This window comes from Camelus dromedarius, chromosome 10 (genome assembly GCF_036321535.1).
Source record: "Camelus dromedarius isolate mCamDro1 chromosome 10, mCamDro1.pat, whole genome shotgun sequence".
Lineage (NCBI taxonomy): Eukaryota > Metazoa > Chordata > Mammalia > Artiodactyla > Camelidae > Camelus > Camelus dromedarius.
In genome coordinates this window covers 75,274,354-75,302,031 of record NC_087445.1, presented here as the reverse complement: position 1 = coordinate 75,302,031, position 27,678 = coordinate 75,274,354, and the positions used below count along the sequence as shown (strand labels likewise).

Below are 27,678 nucleotides of genomic sequence, written 5' to 3'. Positions count from 1 at the left end.
CAGCACGGTTGGAGAATTGATTTCTACTGTTTAAACCACTAAGAGTGTGGTAATTTGTTACGGCAGCCTCGGGAAATGAATAGAAGCCTCAAGCCGTTCCCTAGGTGGTTCAGCTTGCAGGAACGGTGGGAGGGGCCGGCGGTGGGTGGGGCCGGCGGTGGGAGGGGCCGGCGGTGGGTGGGGCCGGCGGTGGGAGGGGCCGGCGGTGGGTGGTGCCGGTGGCAGGAGGCTCAGAACTCACTCTCATCTCAAGAGTAGGTGGCAGGATCTAGGCCTTAGGGGCTGCTCAGCTTGGAGGTAATCAGGTTAAAACCAGCACAGAAACAAAAGAGGACGCTAGGAGAAATTTTCTTTTTTGCAATCTCCTTTTACTGAGAAACTTTGTCGAGGAAGAAATAGTCATTCCTCCATCCATCTAAAAAGTATTTATTAAGCACCCATGTGCCAGGGCTGGTGACGCACCACACCCTTTGTACTTCGGCATCCCCAGTTCCATTCCCCTGGTTTTCCAAAGGGGTGTTTGGGGCATCGGAGGCTCACCGGAGTGACTGACCAATAATTATGTGAATTCACTGTGTGACATTCGGACACCTCCTACGTTCTCAGCAGCATCGCGCTGAAGTGGGGAGGCAGAAGGCACGTGTGTTGTATGTGGTCTCTGATGTGGATGAATTTCCACTCCAGCTGGACTCTCGTGGAGTTAAGTCATCCACCACAGGGCAGCTTAAGCGATGACAGAGCCATGTAAGGTGGGGTCTGCACCCGCCTCGTTCTCTGAGGACCCCCAGTGCCTGGCACGGGGCCTGGCATTCAAGACATGTTTAAACAAAGTTGGAAGGGTGAACAAAATGAGTGACTGAGTGAGGGAGTGAAGGAAGTGGGCAGAATTCACCTGGCCTCAGGTGGTCAGGGAAGGCTTCTCAGGCCAGGGGGGACTTGAATGTGGCCTGGAAGGGTTGGGATGAGGGAGGCAGAAGGGAGGTACAGCAGGGGAAGTGGTGTCAGCAGAAGCAGAAGCAGAAGCAGGCACCGCGTGCTTCTAGAGGTGAAAATCAGAGATGCTTAGTGGCTGGGGCTGGTGAACTTTCCCAAGAGCTAACTCAGGCAAAAGCTTACCCCCGACCACCACCCTTATGGGACTGTTGTTTAGAAAGTGGAGGGAAATTGGGCCTATTCTGTACCCAAGAAATCCCCAAATCCCCAGGCAGAACACGGGAGCCCACAGAGAGGGGCGTTCTGGCTCTCAAAACGCCAGGAAGCAGGTGCCCCTCTGCAGAGTCTGTCCTGGAGGCCCAGGACCGTTACAGTAACAGACCTGTCGTTTGCCAGAACATCCAGATGTTGTCTCCTTTTTACAGATGGGGAAACGGGAACTCAAAAAGGTTAGGTCACTTGCCCGAGGTCTCACAGACACCAGAGCCATGCGACTCCAGCCCCAGCTCTTCATCCGTCAACTCCACTCTCTTAATACATGCTCAGGAAATGAGTCGAGTGAAAGTCACTGCTGGGAGCAGCGTGGCCCTCATCCTGCACGCATGCATGCTCTCTCCTCCCCAAAATAGCAGCTCAGCCAGAGATGAGGGTCCTAATTACAAGTCAGGCCTCAAGTGCGTGTGGTCACGACCCTACGGACCCCCGGAGTCAGAGGATGAATAGCTGTGGAGCAATGAATTCCTTCCGAGATGCTTCTAAATTAAGCCATCTGCAGTCTATCTCTGCCTGGAGCTAAGAAATTGTAACAGCTTTGGCAGGAGACAGCTCTGCTGAATGGAGCTGAGTCGCTCTCAGGTCAATGCAGGTAAATAAGAGGCAGGGAGCAGGGTGGGCTGGCGAAAGCACCAGTCCTATTTGAATGGGGAGCATCTAAATACATTGTCCAAATAAGGACCGGGCGCTGGACTGCGCTGCGCACCCTGGGGATACACTGGTGAGTAAGGCACACCCACACGGACCCTGTAAGATGCGCTGGAGGTGGTCGCTAAGCACGCATACATGTAACTGCTTCATGGCAATTTAATAGGACTGTGGTCTGGGGGATTCAACTCCATCTGAGGGGCAGGAAAGTCTCTCTAGAGAGGATGAGGGAGCAGCCCTCCAGGGGAAGAGGAAGGCTAAGATGCTGCAGATGGTAAGGACCAGCCCAAACCCTGAGATGGGAGATTGTGGACAAACTGGAGGAAATGAAAGCCAATCAGCGTATCTGGGAGAGAGACGAGGCAGTGGAGGTGAGCAACCGTCAGACCTTAAAAGAGATTTGTATTCAGCACTGTTCCTGGGGATCGTACTCCCCTCCCTGGATAATACCCTTTGCCTCTCTGCAAACAGACTAGAACAAAAGGGTCCCAGAAACCTGGGGCTGGAAGAGACCTTGGAGATCACTGCATCCAGCTCTCCCGCGATACAGATGGAAAACCCGAGGCCCAGAGGTGGGAAGCGAGCCTCCCAAGGTCTCCGTGGTCCTGGGCAGAGCTGACACCAGCAGCTACTCCATCACCTTTTCCTGAGGTCCACGCCCTGCCCACTGTGGTCCCCATCTCGCCCCATGGGATCTAGATTCCTGGGTTCCCTTGCTCAATTCATTTGTAAGCATCTGCACTTTCCTGAACTACTTGTGGGAACCAACTTTTCATTTGATTGATAACCTTAATTGTGCCTTTGACATTTCATTAATTTTGCACTTGACTTCACAGTTTCCTTCTTTGAAGTTACTCTGTTGTTCTTTTTTCTAGCATCCAGAGTTGTCTGATGAGCTATAATTACCTTTTAATCTTTCTCTTTTTTTCCTAATATTAACATTTATGGAACATAGCACTAGCAACAATGTCTCCCTCTCAGTTTTCTTTCATCTCACCTCGCAAGCTTTGACTATGTTTATTTTCGTTCAGTTTTCTTTTCATCTAATTTCCATCAGATTTCTGTTTGGATTTCTTCTTTGGTCCTTCAGTTATTTATAAATGTGGTTTTAAATTTCCAGTTAATTTTGTAAGTTACAGTTTTGACTGATTTCTAATTTAATTCCTTTGGTGCCAAGGTAACCTGTGTGAATCAGATCCTTTGGTATCTGTTGCGGGTTTGCTGTTGTTGTTGTTGATGTTGTTACTTTTTAATGCTGTTTGAAAAGTCGGATCTACTTTTGATGGAAAATCTCTACGTGGACTGAACGGGCACCATTACAGAAAAGGCACCCATGTGGTCTGGGTAAGAGGATAAGGAGGGGTCACTGTCCTTCCATCCACGTCCCTTCATTGCTCCTTATTTCACTCTGAATCCTATGTGCCCAGCTCTCTGCTAAGTACTAGGATCCAGGGAAAATTTAGAAAGCCTCTGCTATCACAGAGCCAGGAAACTAGTAACAAAAATCGAATTACACAACAAATTATTCACTTACAGTTATGCTAAGCATTAATAAAAAAGTACCAGATTCTGTAAGATAAGAGCTTAACATACAGGGAATTAAAAACTCATACTTTGGGGCCAGAGAAGAGTTATCTTCCCAAGGAAATAACACACAAGCAGAGACTCAGAGGATTAGGCAGGGTGGGGAGGCAAAAGTGGTGTTGGGTCCCATGGTCATAGGAAAACAGGCAGAAGAAATGGACGGGCAGTTCACGGAGGGGAAATCTGAAGGCCAGCGAACTCAGGGGAAGGCACGCACCCTACAGTGTGTAATCAGGGGCAAAGCAAGAAATAGCAGTTCTCGCCCATCAGGTTGGTAATAATGATCAGAAACGGGAACTTTCATCACTGTAGGTGAGGGTGTTCATTGGTTCAACCACTTTGAGAGGAATTTGGCATCAGCTTGACACGCACAGCCTGTGAACCCCTGAATCCATGTATAGATACACACCCTGGAGAGACTTTTTAAAACGTCCACTAAGAGATGTGTACCACCATCCTCATTGTAATATGACACCGAATCCTGGGAATACCCACATGGCCATCAGTGGGGACTGGATAAACCAAGGTGGTAAATTCATGCCATGGAATATTCTGCATCAGTTGAGATGAACCTTCCAGAGAGGACTGTCCAACACGGTGGCTACTGGCCACATGTGGCTATTTAAATTTCAAGTAACTAAAATGACAAATTTTTCACATGCAGTCCCTCTGTCACACTAAGCACATTCCAAGGGCTTCAGAAGCCCGCTTGGCCACATGGGCTCCTGAAGTGGGCTGGACAGACCTAGGACACTTCCCAGAGAGTTCTGTAGGACAGTGCTGTTCGAGGTCCATCCAAGTAAAAAACACAACGTCACATTAAATAAAAAGTCTAATTTACAGAACAGAACATAAGGAGGATGCCATTTATATGAAGAATTTAGAACACACAAAATGAGAGGGCAGGGCATAGCACAGTGGCGGAGTGTCTGCTTAACATGCGCAAGGTCCTGGGTTCAATCCCCAGTATCTCCATTAAAAAAATTAATTAATTAAAAATTAAAAAATTAGAAAAAAACACACATAAGATCCCCTGTGTGGTTCAAGGATGGGCGTGAACCTAGTTAAAGGGAAAGACATGGGAGGGAGGGACCTGCCCAGAAGGCAGGGCCAGCGCTGCCTCTGGGAAGGAGGGGGTGAGAATGGGAAGGGGGGCCGAGGGCTTCAGCTTTCTCTGTAAGAGAGCATTGCCTTTTCTGTTTTTTAAGATGAAAGCACAAGGGCTGATTTTCAAACTCCATTTCTTTGTTGTTGTTTTGTTGTGTTTTGGGAGGGGGAGGTAATAAGGTTTATCTATCTATCTATTTATTAATTTTAATTTAATTTTTTTAATGGAGATCCTGGGGATTGAACCCAGGATCTCCCACATGCTAAACACACGCTCTACCACTGAGCTACACCCTCCCCGATCCAAACTGCATTTTGGAGAAGTAACTGGGGGCAAGGGTTTCTCTCTCTGCACACATGCCCAGTTTAGAAAGTTACTGTTTTACCAGATTTATCTCTTGGAGACGTGTGTTTGATTCCATTTGAATCAGGAGTTCTGCTGCCACACGGAGTTTCACCACCAGTGGTTTGGGAGTCTGGCTTCTGGGCCCCACCCTCTCCCCATGGGAGGAACCCACCCACTGCTGTCAAGTCACAGGCTGAGTGGCTTTCCCACGATTCCCCAGACACATCCTCCTAAAAGGGGCAGCTGGGCCAGCTGCTCCCCAGTCCCCTCTCATTAGCCACACCGTGGTCCCCTAACTGGACACCAAGCCTTCCAGCGCCAAGTCTGGGGGCCGAGAAGGCAAAAGGTAGGATTTGAGGCAAAATGGATTTTAAAAGATTAAAAGAAAAATCTTCCAAAGAGCTTAAAAAAAATGACAGCTATAGAGATTTTAGTTTAGTTTTTTTAATGTGACAACTGCTCAGGTGACTGGAAGAGAGATTTTGCTTTAAGATTGAGGGGCTGTCTCCTCTAATGAGAGGTACTTGAAAATTATGGATCAGTCCCAGGTCAGTAATTTCTGTCAAGCTCAGGCAGCTGGAGGTCAGAGGCCCCGTAGCACACAAATCCATGCAAGATGCTGTTGGCGGGCACGGTGTGTCCTGGGCTCTGAGGTAGCAGGTCCGCAGTGCAAGTAATTAACAAGGGCTGCAGTCTCTCCTGAGACATCTGGTCCCCTAAATTTTTATTCTGCTACTGGCTCTAATTCCTCTGTGGTCCAAAAATAGATGGAGCAAGGACGTAGGACCTGACCCTGCCTGCTGACACACGCTGTATTTTCAAAGAACATCCAAGCTGGGGCTTAGAAAACAAACTTCCTTCCTGCCCCCAAGGTCTAATGTGGGACCGCAGGGAACGGTGTCAGGCGAAGAAGGAACAGCAACGACCCTCGAGGGTGAGGGTGAGGGGGGACTTCCTCACTTGACAAGAGAGGAGATTGACTCTCCGGATGGTAAGGACGCCAACTCAAGGAGACCCACTACTAAGAGGCAAAGCCAGACCTGGGAACCAGGTCTGCGCCCCACCGACTGTGGGGTTCTTGAGACTTAGTGGGGCAGAGGAAAGACAGTCATGAATGACTGAAAATGAGAACCCACCTGCTATTTTCAGAAGCCAAACAATACCTGTAGCTCATTCGCAAGAATTAGGGAAGGGTAGTCAGCAGTAGTTGAGATCAAAATCAAACAATGAATCTGTTTGCTAGATGCTGGCAGATAAATCATAGGGTTATGATACCAAGCCGGGGTGTTTGTCTGAATTTCCTGAAAGCCTCCAGGTCGGTGCCCACCTCTGCTTCCTCAGTGTCCAAGTTTAATAGGCTCCAGGTAAGTGAGACTCATCATGGGTAACGGGGGAAGCTGAGACCAGAGCCTCCCTCACCATCTGAGGGTGTCAGCTGTCCTAGGCTCCAAAGACAGAATCTGGGCAGTGAGCACTCATCTGACTCAAGTGGGCTTTTTTTTTTTTTTTTTTTGAGTTGTTTCTTTCAGCAGCTTTATTGAGATATAATTCATATACCATAAACTCACCCACTTCATGGGTATAAATCATTGATTTTTAGTCTATTTACAGGCTTGCACAACCACTGCCACAGTCTAAGTTTGGAATATTTTCATAATCCCCAAAAGAAACCTTATACCCTTTGGAATCACTCCCCATTTTCCTCCCCCAGGCCCCTGGCAACCACTCATCTACTTTTTGGCCTCAGTGGATTTGCCTATTCTTGACACTTTGCAATGATGGAATCACCCAGTGCAGGGGCTTTTGTGATTGGCTGCTTTCACTCGGCATAACATCCTCAAGGTTCAACCACGCTGCGGCGTGCATCACTGCTTAATTCCTTTTTATTGCTGAATAACATTTTGCCGTATGATCTCCACGTTTTGTGTATCCATTCAACAGCTGATGGATATTTGAGTGAGTTCCACTTTTGAGCTATTATGAATAATGCTGCTAGGAACATTCAGGTACGAGTTTTTATGTGGATGTGTGTTTTGGCTTCTCTTGGGTATACACCCAAGAGTGGAACTGCTGGGTCATGTGGAAACTCTGTGTTTAGCCTGTTGGAAAACTGTCACAATGTTTCCCAAAGTGGCTGCACCATTTTTTATTCTCACCAGCAACGTTATTAGGGTTCCGATTGCTCTGTGCCCTTGCAAACACTTGTTATTGTCTCTCTTTTTAAATTAGAGCCATCTTCGTTCGTGGGTGTGAAGCGGAATCTCACTGAGGCTTTGATGTGCATTCCCCTCATGGCATCTTCTGTGTGTACTGGTGATTTGGGATATCGTCTTTGGAGAAATGTCTGTTCGTAGCCTTGGACCATTTAAAAAATTTGGGTTGCCTTTTCATTACCGAGTTGTAAGAGTAATATTTATATTCATAGCTACAACTCCCTTGTTAGAAATTTGATTTGCAAATATTTCCTCCTATTCTGGGGGTCATCTTTTCGCTTTCTTGATTGTAGCATTTGAAGCACCAAAGGTTTCCATTTTGATGAAGTCCAGTCTATCGATTTTCCTTTGGTGAGTTATACTTTATTTCCTTTCATATAAAAATCATCTTGATGTAGCATAAAAAGACAAGGGCTCTTAGGAGCCTTAGCAGCTTATTTAAATGGAAGGCAGGGATGGCAAGGAGGCTGCACTTCCCGTGATGGTGGCTCACGCCTGTGTTCTGTTATAAAACATTCTCAGGCTGAATGTAGGCCTGTGAGAAGCGTGCGGTGATTGATTAGCAAGGTCTGCCACGGGCATGGGAGGGAGATGGTGCCATATTTTTGCTCTAAGAGATCAAAATGGAGTCTCCTATGGTGACAAGGAGGAATAAAGACTCAAAACCACACCCTGGGAGAAGACATCCATGTGTCCTTCTGCCCTTAACTCTCTCTCACCCTCTTCAGGCAACCTGAGGTCACCCTCACCTGGGATGGCCAGTGGGTAGGTGGCAATGAGAGGGGAAACAGAGGGGCTTGAAAGAGATGAGATGGAGAGGCCGCCGGAGGCTGGGGAGGGAGCCAGCAGGACTCCCTGGAGTCTTGTTATTTATATAGCGCAGCCCCGATGTGGCATGGATGCGGGGGCAAAATAAGAACTAACAAATGCTCCCAGAGTCATCCCATAGGGGACAATGATATGTGCCACTTAAAAAAAGTGGTTCTGCTTTTTAAAACCATTACATCATCTTATAGGGTGCAGAGCGGGGGGGGGGGGGTTCTTGCTGGTGAGGACTTTAAACGGAGTCTAAGAGAAGAGTCAGCTCCCCCGTGATGAAGCCCTAACAGCACGTCCGCCTCAGCGCGTCCTTTCGCCCTGCAGGCCCATCCCGGCTGGGCTGTCGTCCGCAGGCTGTGGGTGCCCTCCAGCCTCGAGGTGCGCTGCTTTTCTGCTGTGCTTCCGCCCGAGTTCCACCCGGGAGGCCTGGGAGCCACGGAATCCTCCGTCAGTCACCCCAGCTTTGCATCTTGGCTTCTCTTTGAACCGCCTCAGCCCGAGAAGGATGTCAGGCTAGACGCCGGCGTGCAGGAGCCAAATGCAACTTGGGAGGAGAGAGACACAGTGTGTCCTGGGCTCTGCCGTAGCAGGTCCGCAGTGGAAGTAATTAACAAGGGCCGCGGTCTCTCCTGAGACATCTGGTCCCCCAGATTTTTATTCTGCGACCGGCTTGTCTCCCCGGCTCCACTCCGGAGCCCCATCCCGCACACGCACACGCGCACACCCCAGGATGCAAATGATAACAGCAGAGCCATCACTTGTGAAGCTTGACAGAAAATAATGAGAAACACTAAATCTTTTATAAGGTCAACACTCGCCTTAGCCGAGCAGCTGTCAAACAAGAAAAGAATTTAGCGCTGGAGCCACGAAACTTCCATCGGCTCATTAAGCCCAACAGGGCCCGGGCCCGGCGTGGCGGAGGAGACGCGGGGCGCTCCGTTTTGTGTCAGTAATTTGCGGCGGAGGAGGCAAGAAGAAACAGCCAGCGCCAAAGGGGCCCGGGGGGCGGCTGGGGAATCGTTAGTGCGCCGGGAGCGGCCCCGGCTCCTAATTGGAAGCATTGGGCATTATCAACGGAGGATTTGCCTCAGTTCCCTGACAGCTCGTGGGCCCAAAATGATCGCCCACTTGTCAGTGTAAAAGACCATTAAAAACAAACCATTTTGATTTAATTGGAGGCGGTGCACCGAGTGGCCAGGTGAGAAGGCGCGACAGCCCCTCTCCCTGGGTGATGGGGCCGGGGGTGGACGGGGCGGGGTGGGGGTGGGGGTGTGTTTTCCAGACCTTTCGCCTTTCAAAAACTGTCGGAGGAAGGAGTGAATGGGAGATGGAACGGGACTTCACAGCGGCAGCTAGGGCTGTTTTCAATGGGGTTGTCAGCAAACACCGTGACAAGCGAAGCTGCCAGAAAAGGGGGGGGGGGTTCCTCCCCTTTCCTTTTCAGAGCCCAGATCATCGGAGTCTGCTTGGTGTTCTTCTTCTAGAAGATGGCCAAGAGGCGCCTGGCTAGGGGGCCTAGCCTGAAAAAGGGCAGTGGGATATCCCAGTGGGCTGCTTCACCCCCCCACCCCCCACCCCCTCCTTAGAGATACCAGGATGTGGATGGTCACGGTGAACTCTCATCTTCAGTGGACAGTGGGACTTCTTTTACTGTAATTGACTTCTTTTATTTTAAACTCCAGTACAAGCTAAAGAAGGAGTTAGTGGAGGAGATGTGTCGATAGGAACCTTTCGAGGAGTCCTTGTGAATGGCGTGGGCCCTGACGACGGGCTGGCGTCCCCAGCGGTGGTCCCCCGTGGAGGCCGTGGTGCTAGTGACGCCTGGTTGAGAATTTCACACCGTCTGCATAAGAGGAGGCCACTCCCTGTAAATATAAACCTAAACTCCCAGTGGGTTCTCCCAATAGGGCGGGGGCATCTCTCTGCGTGTAGCTTTTGAGTCAGAGTACAGACTCCCTGATGCCGGGGACTGTGTTTTGCATGTTCATACTCAGCACACGAACGCGGTGGGTACTTGATAAATATTAATTGGCGCCTGCCAGATCTCCGAGAGGTCTATAGATTTGTATATTAATCTCACCCCGTTCCCACAAGCGGCGATCTCATTTGCTGCTGACTGCTTCCCTGTCAAGACAACACACACAGGGGCACACGGTGCTGGAGAGTGTCCTTGGGAGAACGCGGGGGAGATGCGCCAGCCGATTCCTTCATAAGCTTCTGTTCATTTTGATGAAGGATCAAGCTGAGAGGAGACACCAGATCCCTGGCGAGCATCAAATTCCAGAGCTTCAGAATTTTGCTGCTGAATTTAGACAATGGGGATTCCTTAATTACTTTCTCTGGAAATTTACCTGGCAGTGCTTTCCCAGGTAGCACAAGGTGGCTATTCAGGCACACAGTTCCTCGGTTGACAGAGTCTTTGATTTTGTGCTTGGTTGCAAATTAAGTCCTTTGCTGAGCCGTCCATGCAGTGCCCTTCGGTGCCATATCGTGTATTCATATTGGCTGTTGAATGACTCCTGTGTTACTGCCAGGGAAGCAGGGGACACGCTCAGATGAGCGGTGTCCATGGGGTGGAGTGCACTGTGCTGGGCTGTGGTGCCGTCTTTCCCCTTTTCTCTTACTGGCATCATGAGCAGGAAGAATTTTTTTCTGGTATCTTTTAAGGACTAGACTCTTTCTGTGGTTGACAAGGAAGGTCACAAATAGGAATATTAGAGTTGGGTGTCCTCAACCCACTAGTGAGGGTACTGGTGCCACACTCCAGACGCTCTTCCAGGTAAATGTCAGTGGACAAGGGACCTGACTCGACTCTTAGGGGCATCCTGTGGACATTCAACAAATCCTGGCTGGATGGTTGGCTGGACAGACAGTTGGATGGATGGATGGATGGGTTAGGAGCCTGGGATAAGGCAAGACCCTTTAGACACGCCCTCGAGATTCAAGCCTCTTAAAGATCCTCCCCATCTTCTTTGCTCTAAATAGATGTTTTATTTTCTTCAATATCTGAACCCACAATTTTGTTAAAAAATCATGTAGAAAGGTGGTTCAAGTTGACAAATCTGTGACTGTAGACAAAGGTAGAGGATGCATACTGAGTGGCAGAGGTCATGGCATCTGGGTGATCCACCGTCATTGCAACCCAGGGTCCCATCTTCTGGTATTCGGAACTCTGCCCCGAGGAACAATCAAGAACCTGGACATGGATGACAAAACAGTGTCTGACTTCAGGAATTTGCAGGACTATCAATGAGAAAGGGAAGCAGGTGATTCCATGGGGCTCCAGAGAGAGAAACACAACCAGGAGGTGCAAGGTAGGAAGAGCCAGAATGAGGCAAACTTTGGCTGAACTTGAGAAAGAAGCTGCTATGGACTGAACTGTGTCTCCCTAAAACGCACGTGTGAAGCCCTGCCCCACAGTGTGATGGCATTTGGTGGTGGGGCCTTTGGGAGTAATGGTTTAGATGAAATCATGAGGGTGGGGCCCCCATCATGGGATTAGTGCCCTTATAAGAAGAGACACCGGAGAGCTTGCTTTCTCTCTCCTTGTCACGTGAGGTCACAGGGAGAAGGTGGCTGTCTGTAAGCCAGGAAGAGAGTCTCACCAGACCCTGACCATTCTGGCACTTTGATTTCCAGCTTCCAGAGCGGAGAGAAACAGATGTCCATTGTTCATGCCACCCAGCCTCTGGCATTTTGTGACAGTGGTCTGAGCAGATGAAGACAGAAGTTCACAATCCTTAGGGCTATTGAACAGACAGACGACAGCCTGCCTCCAACAGGATGTTTCCTTTCAAAGCTCCAAATTGCTTTACGGCAAACATATGGACGTGTCGTGCCGGCCTTGGCGAATGTGTACTTCAAACATAACCGTGTAGGAGGAGTTGACATTGACCCAGGGACTGGGGGGCTTCTTGCTGAAAATGCAGGCTTGGCGGCTACCCCAGACCCACTGGGTCAGGGTCCTGGGTGGGGGGGGGGCCTGCAGTCTGCATTCTAAGCCTCCCCTCAGAGGACCCCAGGCACAGCCAGCGTTGAGGACTGACCCTCTGGAGGAGCAGATGCCAAAGCCCCGTCCGTCCAGCGTGGAGCTGTCCCTGCTCCAAGGCCTTCCCCTGGCTGGGCCGGGCCAAGCACTTCACACGCATCTTTGCACTTGGGTCTCTCATTATCCCCACTTTGCAGATGCAGAGAGGCAGGCCCGAGGCAGGCTGGGACCTGGAGGATCGGTGTGGTTTCTGAGCCCACAGGCTTGGCCCTCCTGCTAGGCTCCACGTCTGCCTCATGCCTTTTGGTATAGCAAGCCTGAACCTCTGGTCAATGGCTTCTTTCCTCTTTAGCCTTGGGGCCAAATTGCAATTTAAAAGAAGCTCAGGGGTTTTGTCCAGGTCTAAGGGCTATCAGGGCAGTGGGAAGTTTTGTTTATTGCAAGGGCTTAACTCAGCCAGAGCAGGGCTGACCACGACCCTCCGGACACCTATAAACTCACCCGAGCTCCTGACCGCCCTCTGCTTTCCTTCCCAGGTCCCGCACTCAGCCCTGCTGGCCCCGACCTCAGCTGTAGGTCCTCGGTACTTATTGGCTCTTTCCGAGCCTGAGACCTGGAGGCAGCTAGACCGAGGGCTCAGCCGCCACTCACCACTTGTTAACAGTGACCTTGGGGCACGTGCCTTGAAGCCTCCAAGCTTTGGTGGTGTGACTTCTCTCTGCCACGTAGGGTTATTGTGAGCATTGCCATGAAACGACACCATCCACCAAAGCACCCAGCCCAGCACCGAAGGGGCTCTCGGGACGTGTGAGCTGTCAGCGGTGTTTTCGTGCTGCCGTCGGGGAACGTGGTCTTCTTGGACGCCCTTCCGTCTGTACCTCCAGCCAGTGGACTTCGGTCAAACCACCCACGTTGTTTACACTGCTGCGGCACCATTTCCTGGGCTCATTTTGAGGAGAGGCAGGGAAAGGCCAGAAAAACAGCCCCATCGTCTTACTTTCTCCCCGACGTATGTTCTCTGGTGCCCATGAACTCCGCATCTCCGAGGGAAACCAGGAAGGCTGTGTTCTTTGCTTGAGGCTTTTAGACACAAGGCTGCCCACCCCGGGGTTCATCTCGCCTGCACTTTTGACAAACCTCAGCTTGAATGAACCTGAGTTTACCCGAGTAGATCATCTAATGTTGTTTATCTGTGAGACCCTGCTGCTGGTCATGTGCCAGGCGGCTTGGACCCCATCACGCCAGCAACCTTGGTGCCTGGTGACAGAGGCTGACAAGTGGGGGTGTGTGGAAATGAGGGGTTTGTGGGAGACATGGAGGAAGTCATTCCAGAGGTGGCAGGCGTTAACCTGAACTCCTTCTCGAGCCCAGGAGAGTCTCTTTAGATCATTGAGGATTTATTCTCTTGGGGATGAGCTGGAAGAAGAAATTGGGACCCCGAAAGTCCTATCAACTCCCAAAACTCAACATGAGATTCTAGCTCTCTCCAGAGATTAGAAATATATACCTGATGTCAAAACAAGCTGTCTTAGTCTACTTTCCGGCTGATTTTCAACACGAAATTTGAAATATTTTTGCACCCAGTGGGGGAGAAGGGTTTCTGGATTAAACTGAAAATTCCCAGGTGTTGGAAAGATGAAGGGACAGCCAGGCTGGGGGTCCCCAGGTTGCAGGGCTGTTTCTGTTACAAGTGCCAGCTCCCTCATCCCCCACGACACCTGCCATCTCCCTCCATGCCCCAGGTCCCTCCAGACCCCGAGATTTCTCCAGCTGCTGCAGAAGCTTGGCCGCTATCTCCTCTCTGCCCCTCACCCCCTCCCCAGCCTCTTGTCCCCATCCCTAGGGCTTCGGCTCTGGCCATTTGCGACTTGCCAGTATTTAAGGAGCAATGTCACCTCGTGAGCAGGTGCCTAAAAAGTCTGTCTCTCCAAGGTGCCGGATTATGTAAAACCAATTAAGCCTCTGCTTTTATCCCTTCAGTGAGTCAGCTCCTCTGCATACTGATCTGATTTATGACGGGGGGGGGTCTGTATTTAGGGAAGAAATGTCAAGAGCATCGGGGCCTCTGAATCATCCTTCCTGCTGCCCTGTTTCGCGTGTGACATGTACCATCCCTGCTCTCAGTGCCCTACGCGGCAGCCTGGCACGATTCTTATTCCCATGTAACAGAGCGACAGGCAGGGACCTTGGGGAGGGGCAGTACATCTGGAGTCTGCCCTTCCTGGGTCTGGAACGAGTGACTCTGCGGCTTGAGAGACCCCGGGCAGACAACGGTGCATCTTTATTTGAATCGTGCAGGCCCTTTGGAGAGGGGGCGGCTGAGAGGTGGACAGGTCGAGAGCCCGCTCGGGGGGTTTAACAGAGAGTTAACTTCCCAGCCAGTTATGATTCGTGAGAGAGCTTAAAGGTAGGGAAGAAAATCCTTTTCTTAGATTGAGCAGCTCTCACTAATCATCTCTGGGTGTCACTGCTTGACTGACTGCTGATTTTTTTTTCCCCGCCGCCGTCTCCTGTTCTATTAGGAAGCCAGGGGCCCAGGAGACCCGAGGCAGGGCTGGTCTTCCACAAAGAGAGGAGTCTGATCCCAGCGTTCAGAGCACAAGAGCTTGTAAATCAAACTGTTAGCTTAATAGCTTGGGCCATTATTCTAAAGCAGTGGGGCTGAAACCAAAAGCCAAATGAAAATATAGTCAATTTGTTCATACTTTGGTGACTGAATGACTATGTAATGTAAGTGGGTATCGGGGCTGTAGAGGAAAGATGGGGCAGTGATGGGGGCGGGGGGCGGCGTGTCCAGGTTGAAGTGGAGACCCCAAGATGCTTGGGCAAACCCCCTCTAAAATGGATCTCGAACCTCCAATTATGTCATGGGCTTGGCCCTAGAGATCTGGACTCAGCGTCAGCCACCTTCATGGCAGGGGGAGAGCGCGGGCCTCTGACCTTCACGCCTGATGGAAACCGAGTAGGAGAAACCAGGCTTGGCCAGCATCCCGGGAGCGTTCTGTGAGCCCTTGGTGGGGAATGGCGCGGAAAGGGGGATGAGCACTGGGACAGGCACCCGGGGAAGGGGGTAAGTCCCCCTCAATAAAAACACTTTTTAAAAATAGACTTCCTGGTTTTGTAAAAGTTACCAGTGCTCACTATAAAAAGGGAAACAAGGCGGAGAAGAGCATCCGAGGAAGTAAACAGCCTCCAGCTCAGCCCGGGGTCATGGCTGCTGCCACGTGGGACCCCTCCTCCGTGACGTATGGATGCCTCCTTCCAAACGGGGTCACAGTACAGCTTGTTTCCCCCAGTAACATGTGGGGAGATTATTATTAAAGTGGCAACATATTTTGTAATTTTTACATATTTATTTACTATTTATATATTTTAATGACAGTACTGGGGATTAAACCAGGACCTCGTGCATGCTAAGTATACACTTTACCACTGAGCTATACCCCAACCCCTGAAAATATTAAAATGTCAGTAAGCACAGACTGAAGTCAATATTTTCAGTGGCTGTGTAATATTCCACAATGCTGTGAATCAGCTATGTAATATCTGTAATATCTCCCAACACGTACCTAAGTCACTGCTTGGCAGCGGCGTCCAGACTTTCACTGTTGTTGTCAGTGTCCCATAAATACTTGGGGCTCTGTCCCTTTGTCTTTGGGCCATTATCACCGGCAGTCTTTTTGGGCTTTTGGTTTTGTTTATTTATTTATTTAATTGAAGTATAGTCAGTTTACAATGTTGCGTTAGTTTCTGGTGTGCAGCTTAGTGATTCAGTTACACATACATATATATATTCCTTTTCATATTCTTTTTCATCATAGCTGTTACAAGGTATTGAATAGAGCTCCCTGTGCTACACCGTAGGACCTTGCTGTTTATTTATGTTTTGTACAGTAGTTAGTATCTGCAGATCCCAAACTCCCAATTTATCCCTCTACCCCCTTCTTCCCTTCCTGGTAACCACAAGTTTGTTCTCTATGTCTGTGAGTCTGTTTCTGTTTTGTAAATAAGTTCATTTGTCTCATTTTTTTAGATTCCACATATAAAGTGATATCATATGGTATTTTTCTTTCTCTTTCTGGCTTACTTCACTTATATGACAATCTCCAGGTCCACTCATGTTGGTGCAAATGGCATTATTTTATTCTTTTTTATGGCCGAGTAGTATTCCATTATATCTATATCTTCTTCATCCAATGATCTGTCAGTGGACATTTAGGTTGCCTCCAGGTCTTAGCTCTTGTAAATTGTGCTGCTATGAACATTGGTGCATGTATCTTTTCAAATTAGAGTTTCCTCCAGATATGTGCCCAGGAGTGGGATTGCTGGATCATATAGTAAGTCTATTTTTAGTTTTTTAAGGAATCTCCATACTGCTTTCCATAATGGCTGTAGCTTCCAAACTACATTCCCACCAACAGTGTAGAAATGTTCCCTTTCCTCTGCACCCTCTTCAGCACCTGTTGTTTGTGGACTTTCTACTGATGGCCAGTCTGCCTGGTGTGCAGTGATACCTCGTGGTAGTTTTGATTTGTGGTTCTCTAATAGTTCTCTAATGCTAATAGCGATATTGAGCATTTTTTCATGTGCCTACTGGACTGGCAACCTTTTGGTAAAGAGGGAGAAACCATGTTGACCAGATGACCGTAGACCATGTGGTTCAGACTGGGTCACTTTTGAGAGCGGGGTTGGGGGCGTGCTGTTCTCCCAGCTGGCCCAAAGAGGGCTGTCCTGGCCAAGCCGGGTGTCTGGCCCCGTGCTGGAAACACCTGAGGAGGTTTCAGCAAAAGGCAGGAGAACAGGGTGGGCCAGCCTGTGCCTGAATTGCGTTGATGGGGTTATCATCATGAGGGTTGTCCCTACCCCCAGACTCGGGGCCACCAGCTCAAGGTTGGTATCTCTGCAGCATTTCAGGCTGTGGGAATGGACACCCGAGGGTGGAGTTTCTTTAAACGTCCCCGTCTAGCCATCCACCTGTGCAGTTACCTGTCTGCCGTCCATCACACAGTGGTGTGTCGTCAGCACTAAGAACAGAGTCTGACACTAAGGTGCTCGGCGACAAGTTTTGTGAATGAATGAATGAGTGAGTGACCACCAGGACCATCCGCACAGCAGCTGCCATTCACAGGCGATGTGATAAGGGTCAGGTGCTCTGCTAAATGTCGTACACCTGTTCTTGCAGAATCCTCCCAGCAGCCCTGCCAGGGCAGTGTCACTGGCCCATTTTACAGAAGAGAAAACGGGGCCTTGGACAGGTAGCCTCATGACAGGCCAGGAGTGGCAGGGTCACCACGTGACCCAGGTCTGGCTGACCCAGAGTCACACACACACACACACACCGCCCCCTCCTCCCTGCCCACAGCCCCAGCACACCTCACCAAGAACAGAGAGAGTCTGGCCTCCAGGCAGAGAGGGCACGGGCCCCAAGCCCAGCGGTCCCACCACTCAGGGACGAGGTGATGAGTTCACAGTTTCCAAAAAACTCTGGGTTTGGGGTCTGCCACCTCCAGGAGCCCCCGTGCCTCCTGCCACATGGCTCCTTGCCAGTGAACTTGGGATCACAGAACCTTGGGCTGGAAGAAATCCTTAAGAACTAGTACCCCCCCCCCATTTTCAGATGAGGAAACTGAGGTCCAGGGGGGTCCAGGCACTGGTCCAGCCACTGGCCCAGCCTGGTGACTGGCTGGTGGCCCATGGTGAGTGTTCCGGTAGCATATCCACTCACCAGCTGCCGGCCGACCCTCCCTCTGGGCGCTGGCCCTCGGGTGGTGGTCACACAGACCAGGAGGGAGCGCTGGACGCTGTGGGGCTGGACCAGGACCCCACCAAGGGGTGCTTCTGCTCCTCTCCCTGGTCCCGCTTGGGCTCCGGACCCGGAGGTGCCCTGCGTGGTGCCGGATGGGGAGGGATGGAAAGCCAGCTTGCTCTGTGCTGACCCAGCCCAGGAGCGCCTGCGCCCTGCCCGCTGCTTTTCCGTGTGAAAGGTGTTTAATTATTTCTGACAGAGTTCAGCGTCGACATCTGTTCGCGAGCAGGGAGAGTCCATTTAGGTTATCCATCACTGTGACATGTTCCACTTTTTTGGAAGCGCTTTTTCCTTTCATAATGGGGCCGGGTGGGGAGGGGGGTGAGGATCAGCGCAGACACGAGGCACAAAGACACTCCTGGGGCCACCACAGCAGCAGCAGGAGTGGCTCTGGCCGGCCCTTCTGAGTCCAGACCCCGTCAGTGGCTGCCAGGGGCCGGCGGGCACCCGGACGTTTTGGTTGGGGCGGCGGTTTCATCAGATCTGTGAAAGGCTTGTAAATTCTTCTGTCCTTCTGGGCTGGCCACTCATTCATTCATCCACTCCTTCATTCATTCTTTTTTTAAAAACTGAAGTACAGTTGATTTACAATGTTGTGTTAGTTTCAGGTGTACAGCAACGTGATTCGGTTATGCAATCTTTTTCAGACTCTTTTCCATTACAGGTTATTACAAGATGGCAAATATAGTTACCTGTGCTCTATCCTTCGTTCGTTCTTTCCAAAGACATTTACTGGCCACCTGCTGAGTGCCAGGCCCCGTGCTTGGCTCTGGGGACACAGTGGGGAACATGACAGGCATCTCCTTGTGGGCTCACACTTTATAGGTGAAGATAGGCCTCGAACAACTAATTGCCCAGTTAATTAGTGAGCTGCAGTGTGGATGAATGCCTCGAAGGGTGGGAAAGGAGCCCTTTGATGGGGAAGAGGAGCCCTTCACAGGGGTGAGGCCGGGAGGTGAGGGACAGTGTCCTCAGGAAGCATCCCCAACCGGCCGTGCAGAGAAGAGGCCCTGGATTAGGCAGCCACCCCCCTCTCACAGGGCAAGTTCCTTCACCTCTCTGAGCCTCAGTTTCCACATCAGTAGAATGGGGACATCATAGCTATGAGATAATACATGTCCCGCATTTGGCACACAGTCAGAGCTCAATAAATGCTTTTCGTTGGGGGTGCTTCCCAATCAGGAGGGGACTGAATGTTGTAGTGGTGGCGGTACCACAATGGGGCTCTCGGGTTCTCTACTGGGCTGTGCTGGGTGGCGCCCAGGGACCAGCCCTGCTCTGAGATTCCTGTGGCTGAACTTCCAGAATCCCATGAACATCCCCGGAAAAGATGAACAACGCTCTAGAAGTCCCCGGGGCTGGCGTTTTTATTCTATTTCTCATCATTTCTATGACACCGTGGAAAGTGCCTTTGAGCTCAGGCCCTGCAGTCAGAGGAACCTGGTTCCAGGCCCAGCCACGTGCTGGGCGAGGAAAGCGCGAACCCTCTCTGCCTCTCCTCTGTACCCTCGGGTGAGGATATGCTTACAAAATAATACCTGTAAATGACTTGGCACTGCTTCCGGCACCAAACAAGAGGCCAGCATCACAGGTTGGCGACTGTGCTCATAACAGTATTTTATAACAATAATCTAAAGACTGGAAAGGGCCTGAGGTCAGCAAACCCCGTCTTTTAGAAATAAAAACTCTTATTTCTGGATTTGTGCTCCTACTCCGGGCCAGGCTATGGGGATACCCGTGTGTGAGACAGGTGTTCCTGATACAGAAGAATCCATGTTACCTGGGGTGGGAGATGTTGGGTGTGGAGGGGGCCCTTTCCTTGCTCTGATGGCAGGGAGGGGAGACCACCTGAGCCCTCCTTTGTCCGTTGCCTTGGGAGCTATGGGTGGATTTTAAATCAGAGCGGAGAGGGGCTGGGAGCCAGTGCTGTAGGGCGGAGTGCTGCCGACGGTATCTCGTCCCCGAGGAGCCACGGGTCTCAGCCCTTCCTGGGCAGGTTCCCAAGGATGCCCCCCACCAAGGATGTCAAACAGCAGGAAAATCAGAGAGAAATGAGCAAAGGAGGAAAGAAGGAGAGGCCAGGAAGGGGGTTGTGGATGGAGAAACTCCTAAGTGGGAGACAGCGAAAGGGGAGGAGGGATGAGGTTAGAAAGACGGGAAACCAGGGGAGGCCGGGGACCCGGAGGTGAATGGTGCTGCCCAGGCCGGGGTGCGGGGGCTGCGATGCAGCAGCGATGCAGCGCCTCCCACCACCTCCTGCCCGTGTGTGTGTGGGGACGGCACGGGCTGATAGGTGGCGGGGCACATGGTCACTGACATATGCTGATGAAGGCCACTTGGGCAGGACACGAGAACCACTTCAAGGGGGGCAAGCAGGATTCTCTGGCAGCCTGTTCGATTGCATTAGGCTCAGGAAGGCACGGCCCCCTTCATTGTCTAAATTGCAGTTTAGCTCAACACAGCAGCCAGGCCTGAGCTGGCCAAGAACGTTGCTTTGTGCAGCTGTCTTCCTGGGACCAGGCGTGACCCTCGTGCCCCTAGAAGGGCTCACGGTGCCTGAGCTGGGCATGCCCAGCTCCCACCCTCCTGAAGCCCTGTCCCTCCCATGACGGCGTCCCCAGCTCCTCCCTTGCTCTCTCCCTGCTAAGAGCCACTGAAGTGAACCTGTGTCTGATGCTGCAGGCTGACGTGGCGAATGGGCCCCGGGTCTGTGCCGAGGCCGGGGCTTGGTGATGCTAGCTAGGTCACTCTGGGAGCCCGTCAGCCACAGGAGACATTTGCTCCAGTTTCCCGGGGACACCACCCCGTGGGAGCCTTAGTGCTGGTGGCACCGCGCTGTCCTGCACCCCCAGGTCCCCAGTGTGGGATGCAGTGCACGGCCCCACCACTAGAGGGGGTTTGTCCCAGACAGTGTCTGCCCCAGTGGACGGACTCCCTGGCTCTGCGGTCAGACGGCCCGGATTCAGTCCAAGGCTGCCCTTACCAGAGTTCTCCACAGTTCCTGTCTGTGAAATGGGGATGACAGTGGCAGCTCCCCACTTCAGTGAGTCGGAAGCTCAGCAGAGCTCAGTGCCTGGCAGTTATGGCATTACTATTACTATTGTTGTTGTTATTGTTCCTATGCCAGTCGACGGGCAGAGGCCCACAGAGCTCCGCTGCCTGGAGGACAAGCACAGGCCGGGCAGGGTGAGGGGCAGCCGCCCGGGCGCGGGAGGGGGCGGTGGGAGGCGAGACTGACCTTCTGGAAGTGAGGCATGTGCCAGAGGGCGCCCAGCTCCACGGGCGGCTTGTACTTCCTCAGCTGGCTGCTCCGGGTCTCGTACAGCTTCCCCAGGATCACCTGCAGGAGGAACGCGAAGGCAGGGCAGTTCCCGGCTGCCTGGAGAAGCGGGGCTACGACGACGCGGCCTGAGGGCCGAGGGTCAGGATGCCTGGTGTCGCAGGCCCGTGGTCACTTTCCTCCTGGCTCCGCCCCCTCTCCCAGCCTGATTTCCTGGCTCCCGCCCCCGGCCCCACCCATGACCCCAGCTTAGCGCTCTCGGGGTGAGACCACGGGATGCCCAGGGTGTGTCGTCCCTGGAGCTCTCTGGGTCTGGCCCGCTGCCGCCCTGAGGGTTTGGATGCGCCCCAGACAGCCGTGTAATTCACTCTGTATCACAGCCCTGGTGGTTACCAGGGACTCCACGATGTTGGAACCAAGAATGTGTGAGTCCATGGATTGTCACCGTTTCTGGGGAGCAGGTCCTCGCCATGGCCTCTTCATGGAGGAGGAAGGCGGCCTCCCTCCCGGGGAGGGATGTGGGGGTCAGTTCGGAGCCCTCGAGATCTCTGTGGGTGAGATTTCAGAGGCACAGGGGAAGTCCTGCTCCTCCTTAACACATGCCCTGTGCCCCCCAACATATGCTGGCAAGCCCCAAATTCGGGTCCTGCAGCTCATGGGGTCTGCTCCGGAGTGAATTATGCCCCCCCCCCAGATTCCTGTGTGGAAGCCCCAACCCCCAGTGAGTGCGTATTTGGAGCTGGGCCTTTAAGGAGGTGATTAAGGTTCAGTGAGGTCAGGGGGCGGGGCTGTAGTCCAGTGGGGACAGGTGTCCTTTTAAGAGGAGGAAGAGTCACCAGGGACGTGCACAGAGAAAAGGCCACGTGAGGACACGGGAGGAAGGTGGCCGTCTACAGGCCAAGCAGAGAAGCCTCCAGAGGAACCGGCACGCTGGCACCTTGATGGTGGCCGTCCAGCCTCCGACGGTGAGAAAACAGATTTCTGTTGTTTAAGCCACCAGGTCCGTGGTACTTTGTAACGGTCACCCCAGCAGACTCACACAGGGTCCCAGGTCTCCAACGTCAGCATCAGAGTTGGGAGGCCCTGACTCTGCATTTTAAATGTGTCAGGCACAGTCGGAGCTTAGCCCCATAGCCGTGATCCTTGTGAAAGTTCAAAACTCCCCAGGAGAGCTAACAGCTGAACAGGGGGCTTTTTATACCTACAGCCTTGGTGTAGAGACACCCCATCAAACCCCTTTTATTGATTTATTTTGTTAATCAGTTATATTAATTTTATTGAATGCATCCGTGGATAACTTACGAGCCCTTTGGATCAGTTGTCCTCTCAGCTTTCGAGAACCACTCTGACACTTCATCTTTGAACCAAAGCAGAGAGGCTGCCTAGCCAGGGGTTAATGATTTGGTGTTCAGAATTGGAGGGACGCGGGCAAGTCTCGTCACCTTTCCAGCCTCGGTCCCCTCTGTGGGAAACGGGGCATCGATGCCTGACAAACAGGTAACTGTAGGATTTGCTGAGTTAGCTTTGAGCAGAGTGTCTGGTCCAAGATGACTGCTCACTAAATGGAAGTTGTTACCAAGAATTTCATCTGCTTGCATCACCGTCCCAAATCCAGGACAGCCTTACCTGCTGGAGAGACAGGCTTCCCCTTGGATGGTGGCAGTTTGACCTTGCAAACCAACCATCTTATCAACCCCAATAAACCGTATACCAGCCCCTCAGCATTTGGTGGGTCTGAGAGTTTGTAGCCATTTGATGGACAATGTAGCAGCCACAGAAAATCTTGGAACAGGAAGAGAACTCCCTGGTTGGCTCGACAAGTGTTTTCTGAGTGCCTACTATGTGCTGGCCCAGCACGGCAGGCCTTCATTTCATCTGACCCCCTATTTTTGCCCAGTGAGGTAACTGAGACCCCAACAAAGTAATGAATTATTCAAAGTCACAGCCATGGGGCTGAGCCAGTCCCCACGCATCTCTAGACTCAGAATATGCGTCCTTGGAGGCTTGGGATTCCGGGGACTCACGACACTCTGAGTTGCCATGAGTTAGCTGCTGATTAAAGTCATGACTCCGGCAGGGGATAGGTTAGCTCAGTGGTAGAGCATGTGCTTAGCGTGGACAAGGTCCTGGGTTCAATCCCCAGTGGCTCCGTTAAAACTAAATAGATTGGAGCTCTAGATTGGAGCTATAAAGCAGCGTGTAACGGCAATGCTCCCTCGGAAACTGGTCGTTCCCATAGTGAGATGACTCTTTCTTGAGTCATTAACAAACAAACTAGTCACAGGCTGCTTTTAAAATACCATTACAGCACTCTGCTCTTTAATGAGCTGTTGTGAATGGCCGGGAGGGGCACTGGCACCTGGCCGGTCCCGGGTCCTGGGCCCCTCCGTCCTGCAGCCTCTCCTGGCCGGTCCCAAGGCGCCGGGACCCCTGATAACCCTTCCACTCCCCGGCTTGGTCCTGGAGCATCACCAGCGCTGTCGCGGCGTCCTGAGCTTCCCTGTAACAGGCGGGAGTGGGAGCACGCCCGCAGGGAAAGTCCGGGCTCCGGGGCGGGATGCTCCTGGGTCCCGGCCTGGCTGTGACACCTTGACCAGTCACTTAGTCTCTCTGAGACTCAGTTCCACCATCTGAAAGTGAAATAAACTGAATGGTCTGATGAGATGTGGACCTCACGGGGCGTTCCCGAGGAGAAAACACAGCAACGAGGGCTGCACGCAGGGTCCAGTTCTCCACGTGGAACGTGGAGGAGGGACGGCGTTTGTGTGATTGTTGCAGCAACCAGACACTGAAGTCGTGCTGCGGACGAAATCTGTGTAACGCCACGTGAACATAAAGCGATTCTGATTTTGCCGTGATCAGTCTGGATCTCCTGGAGAAGAGGCCAGCCTTAGTGCTCCAAAAGTTCGAATTTCAGAATCCATTTTAAAGGGAGTACCATGTCTAGCATCTTCAGTGCGGTCAGCAATACAAATTAACAGCTAAAGGTTTTTTTCCCAGGTAAAAACCTCACCGAGCCTCGTACTGTTAGCAATGGGCAGTGCTTGGATGTCGTACTGTCCTCAGTTCAAGTTTCCCTTGTGCCAGTCTGGGAGCTCGGGTAACACCCTCCTCGCAGGCTGGTCCAGTGCACTTGAGATGATGTGTCTGATGGGCGTGGAGTGTATTGGGTGGGGCTTATTCATGAACTGGAAACAAAACATATTACTAACGTTTGATAAAATGTATTCTTGACAGCCCCCTCCTGGAAGTGGGTTGTTCTCTTTTAACTTTGCCTTACCCGCCTTTTCTTTTCTTTTCTTTTCTTTTGGGAGGAAGCAATTAGGTCTATTTTGATTTATTTATTTTTTAATGGAGGTACTGGGGATTGAACCCAGGACCTTGTGCATGCTAAGCTCACCCTCTGCCACTGAGCTAAACCCTCCCCACCCAGCATTTTCTTTATAGATAGACCAGGCCAGGTGAGTTTAGTTTACAATCTGACTTCTAGATGTGTGGAGTCATGACGAGGTTTGGTGGGAGAGTCTCCGGGCAGGAGCTGGGAGACAGGGTTCCCATTCTGCCGCCAGGGCACACAGGGCCGATTTATGGGTGATGCCAGTCAGAGTCTGCCACTCTCGGGGCTTAAGTCGAGGTTGAACCTGATCATCACCAAGACCCTTTCAACAAAGCAATAAGCAACTTGGTTCCCCAGTCCCACCCCCAGCAACAAACACGCACAGCCCCGCCATCACCTCCCTTCCCTCCGGCCCCGACAGTCATCCACTGTGGAGTGAGAGCTGCGTTTACCTTATGCTTTTTCTCCAGTTTAATGGCTTTCTGGGTGGCCTTTTGTTCCTGCACCCAGAGCTGCTGGTACCGATGCTGCAGCAGATCAAAGAACGGGGTGGAGGGCCTGTGGGGAGGAGGTCAGACAGGCTTGAGGTCTGGGAAGGGCCAGAGGGCCCTTCTCCCCCGGAGGCTGCCCACCTGATGGTGGGGGCTACAAGGCAAAGTGCTCCCCCCAAGCCTGTGAGGGGCTCTTTACCACCTTCTGCAGCCGTTGAAGAAACAGGTGCCGTGTGTGAGTCAGTCAACAAACACTGCTCCCAGACCAAGTGCTGGGCCTGACGGGGAGACAGACTCTCTCCTTGACCAGACTGTAGACAGGATCCCCGGAGCCCTCTGTTTGATTAGAGCTCATCCTCGAGACCTGGCTTTGGCTGCTGATGCCAGTACCAAAGGACCCTGCTAGGTCAGTCCCCCACCCTTGGTACTGGTCACCTTGGCCTGCCTTTGCCAATAATCCTGTTAAGTCAGTTTAGCAAGAATCCCCCTACCCTTGAGGTCTCTCTCCTCTCAGTAGCTTTCCACCCACTCTGCTCCTGGGCTGTATTCAGAACTGAGGGCAGCCCTATAGCAAATTCACTTTCCCCTTTGCAATAGTACTGGATAAAATCCGTCTCTGCCGCTTTTAGCAGTCAGCTCTGGTTCTCTCTGACAGGAATCTCCAGCCAAGGAGCACTTCTCCTGTGTAGAGCATTTTGTGTGCCCCACTCCTGCACAGCACTGTAGAGTGGGTACTATGATCACCCCCATCCTGGAGATGAGAGGGTAAGGTCCCGGAGCTGCGTGAGACCGTGTCAGAGAAACCTAAAGGGAGATGAGGGGACTTCTTTACAGAAAAACCAAAGCTAATAAAATCCAGGATGAAGGACAGAATTGAAGGGAAGAGAATCATTACTTTGCAACTCATGATGAAATCATGGATTTAGGTAATAATCAATGGCTGCTAAATATTAGGTGGAAAGCTGATGGGGAACTTCACAGGGATGGGTAGCAGCTGAACCAAATGACCACTTTTTTTTATTGGGGTAAAATATCCATAACACAGAATTTACCCCAAGATCCATCTTACTGCCTCTGAAAGTGACAGACACGGTGCCAGAAGTGATACAATAGGAGGTACTCAGCACCACCCATCAGATGTTTTTGGGGGGAAAACACCCAAAGTGAACTGAAGCTAATCAGACCTCTAGACCAGCATTGTCCAACAGAAATATCGTATGGGCTGCCATGTAACCAAAATACTTCCAGTCGCCATGTTAAAGGGTCCAAAAATAAACAGATGGTATTAATTCCACTGATCTGTTTTATTTGAATGTCTTAAATTCAAGACACTATTGAACTCATCTCCAAAACAGAAACAGACTTGCAGACATAGTAAATAATCTTATGATTACCCAGGGGTGGGGGTAAGGGAGGGAAGGGGGTGGCAAGGGATAAATTTAGGAGTTTGAGATTTGCGAATGGTAACCACTATATATAAAAATAGATTAAAAAACAAGTTTCTTCTGTGTAGCACAGGAAGCTATATTCAATATCTTATAATAATCTTTACTGAAAAAGAATATAAAAATTAATATAGGTATGTACATGCATGACTGGGACATTGTGCTATACGCCAGAAATTGGCACATTGTAACCGACTGTACTTCAATAAAAAAATAATTTCTTAAATTCTTTTTTGGGGGGAGTAGTTAAGTTTATTTATTTACATATTTTTTAAATGGAGGTATTGGGGATTGAACCCAGGATCTTGGGCATGCTAAGCACATGCTTTACCACTGAGTTAAACCCTCCCCCTACTAATATATTTTATTACCCTAATATATCTGAAATATTATCATGTCAGCATGTTACCCACTTAAAGATAGTCATGGGGTATTGAAAAGGTTGTTTTACATTTTGAATTTAAATTCATTAAAATTAAATAAAATGAAATATTTGGCTCCTCAGTGGCGCCAGCCTGTGGGTCAAGTGCTCAAACGCCACAGGTGACTAGGGCGCCTTATTGGACACACAGCTCTCAGCCCAGCTACTGCAATTTATAGGAATTGCAGGGGACAGAGGAACACACCAAACACCACCATGAGGATGCCCTCTGCCAAGTCTGGTGTGTAGGACATTCTACAAGACAAATGACTCAGTCACTTGAAAAAACAAAGGACATTGAAGGAAAAAGAAGATGAGGAAGTGACATAGATTAAAAGTGACTTCAGAAAAGCATCAACCAAAGGCACCGTTTGGACCTTGTTCAGATTCTGATTCAAACAAACCAATGGGGAAAAGCTATTTTTTAGGCAACCAGGGAAAGGTGAACACTGAGTTTTAGAAGCCATGAGGAAATATCACTAGTCTTGTTATATGTGATAGTGGTATTGTGGTTATTTAAGTTTTAATGTGAGTGATACATCCTGAAGGTTTTGGGGGTAAAATAATATGTAGCTTAGAATTTGATTTAAAAAAAACTCCAGCAAAAATAAATAAATAAATAAATAAAGCACAGTAAAACAAAATAATACAAAGTACAAGAAAGAAACAGAATTGGCAGAATACATTACTCGTGGTTAAGCCGTGTGATGTGGGTTGATCATGGGAGCACGTTACTCTACTTGCTATACTTTGGTGCGTGTTTGAAATTTTTCATAATAAGAAATAAAAAGAGAAAAAGGAGAAAACCTAGGGATTGAAGCTCATTCTTACCCCTGCTTGCTTCTTTCTAATCTTCCTTTGGGTCACAGAAGGTCTTCATGGCCTTCTCCATCAGACTTGAGCTGATTGCTTTCTCATTTCTCTGGGCCAGAGGGTCTCAGATTTTACGGTGCATAAAAATCACCTAGGCCCTGTCCCCAGAGGTTC

At 50.7% G+C, this 27,678-nt stretch overlaps 1 protein-coding gene across 1 annotated transcript in view; it reads right to left on the bottom strand.

Annotated features, from left to right (window-relative positions):
- CFAP77 (cilia and flagella associated protein 77) overlaps positions 1-27,678 on the bottom strand; it is a 122,709-nt gene that overhangs the window by 3,512 nt on the left and 91,519 nt on the right. Inside the window, exons 8-9 of the mRNA XM_064490880.1 lie at positions 24,787-24,892; positions 20,956-21,057 (exon numbers count right to left, since the gene is read on the bottom strand). Of these exons, the coding sequence (XP_064346950.1) occupies positions 20,956-21,057; positions 24,787-24,892 (208 nt within the window). The remainder of the gene's footprint in view (positions 1-20,955; positions 21,058-24,786; positions 24,893-27,678) is intronic.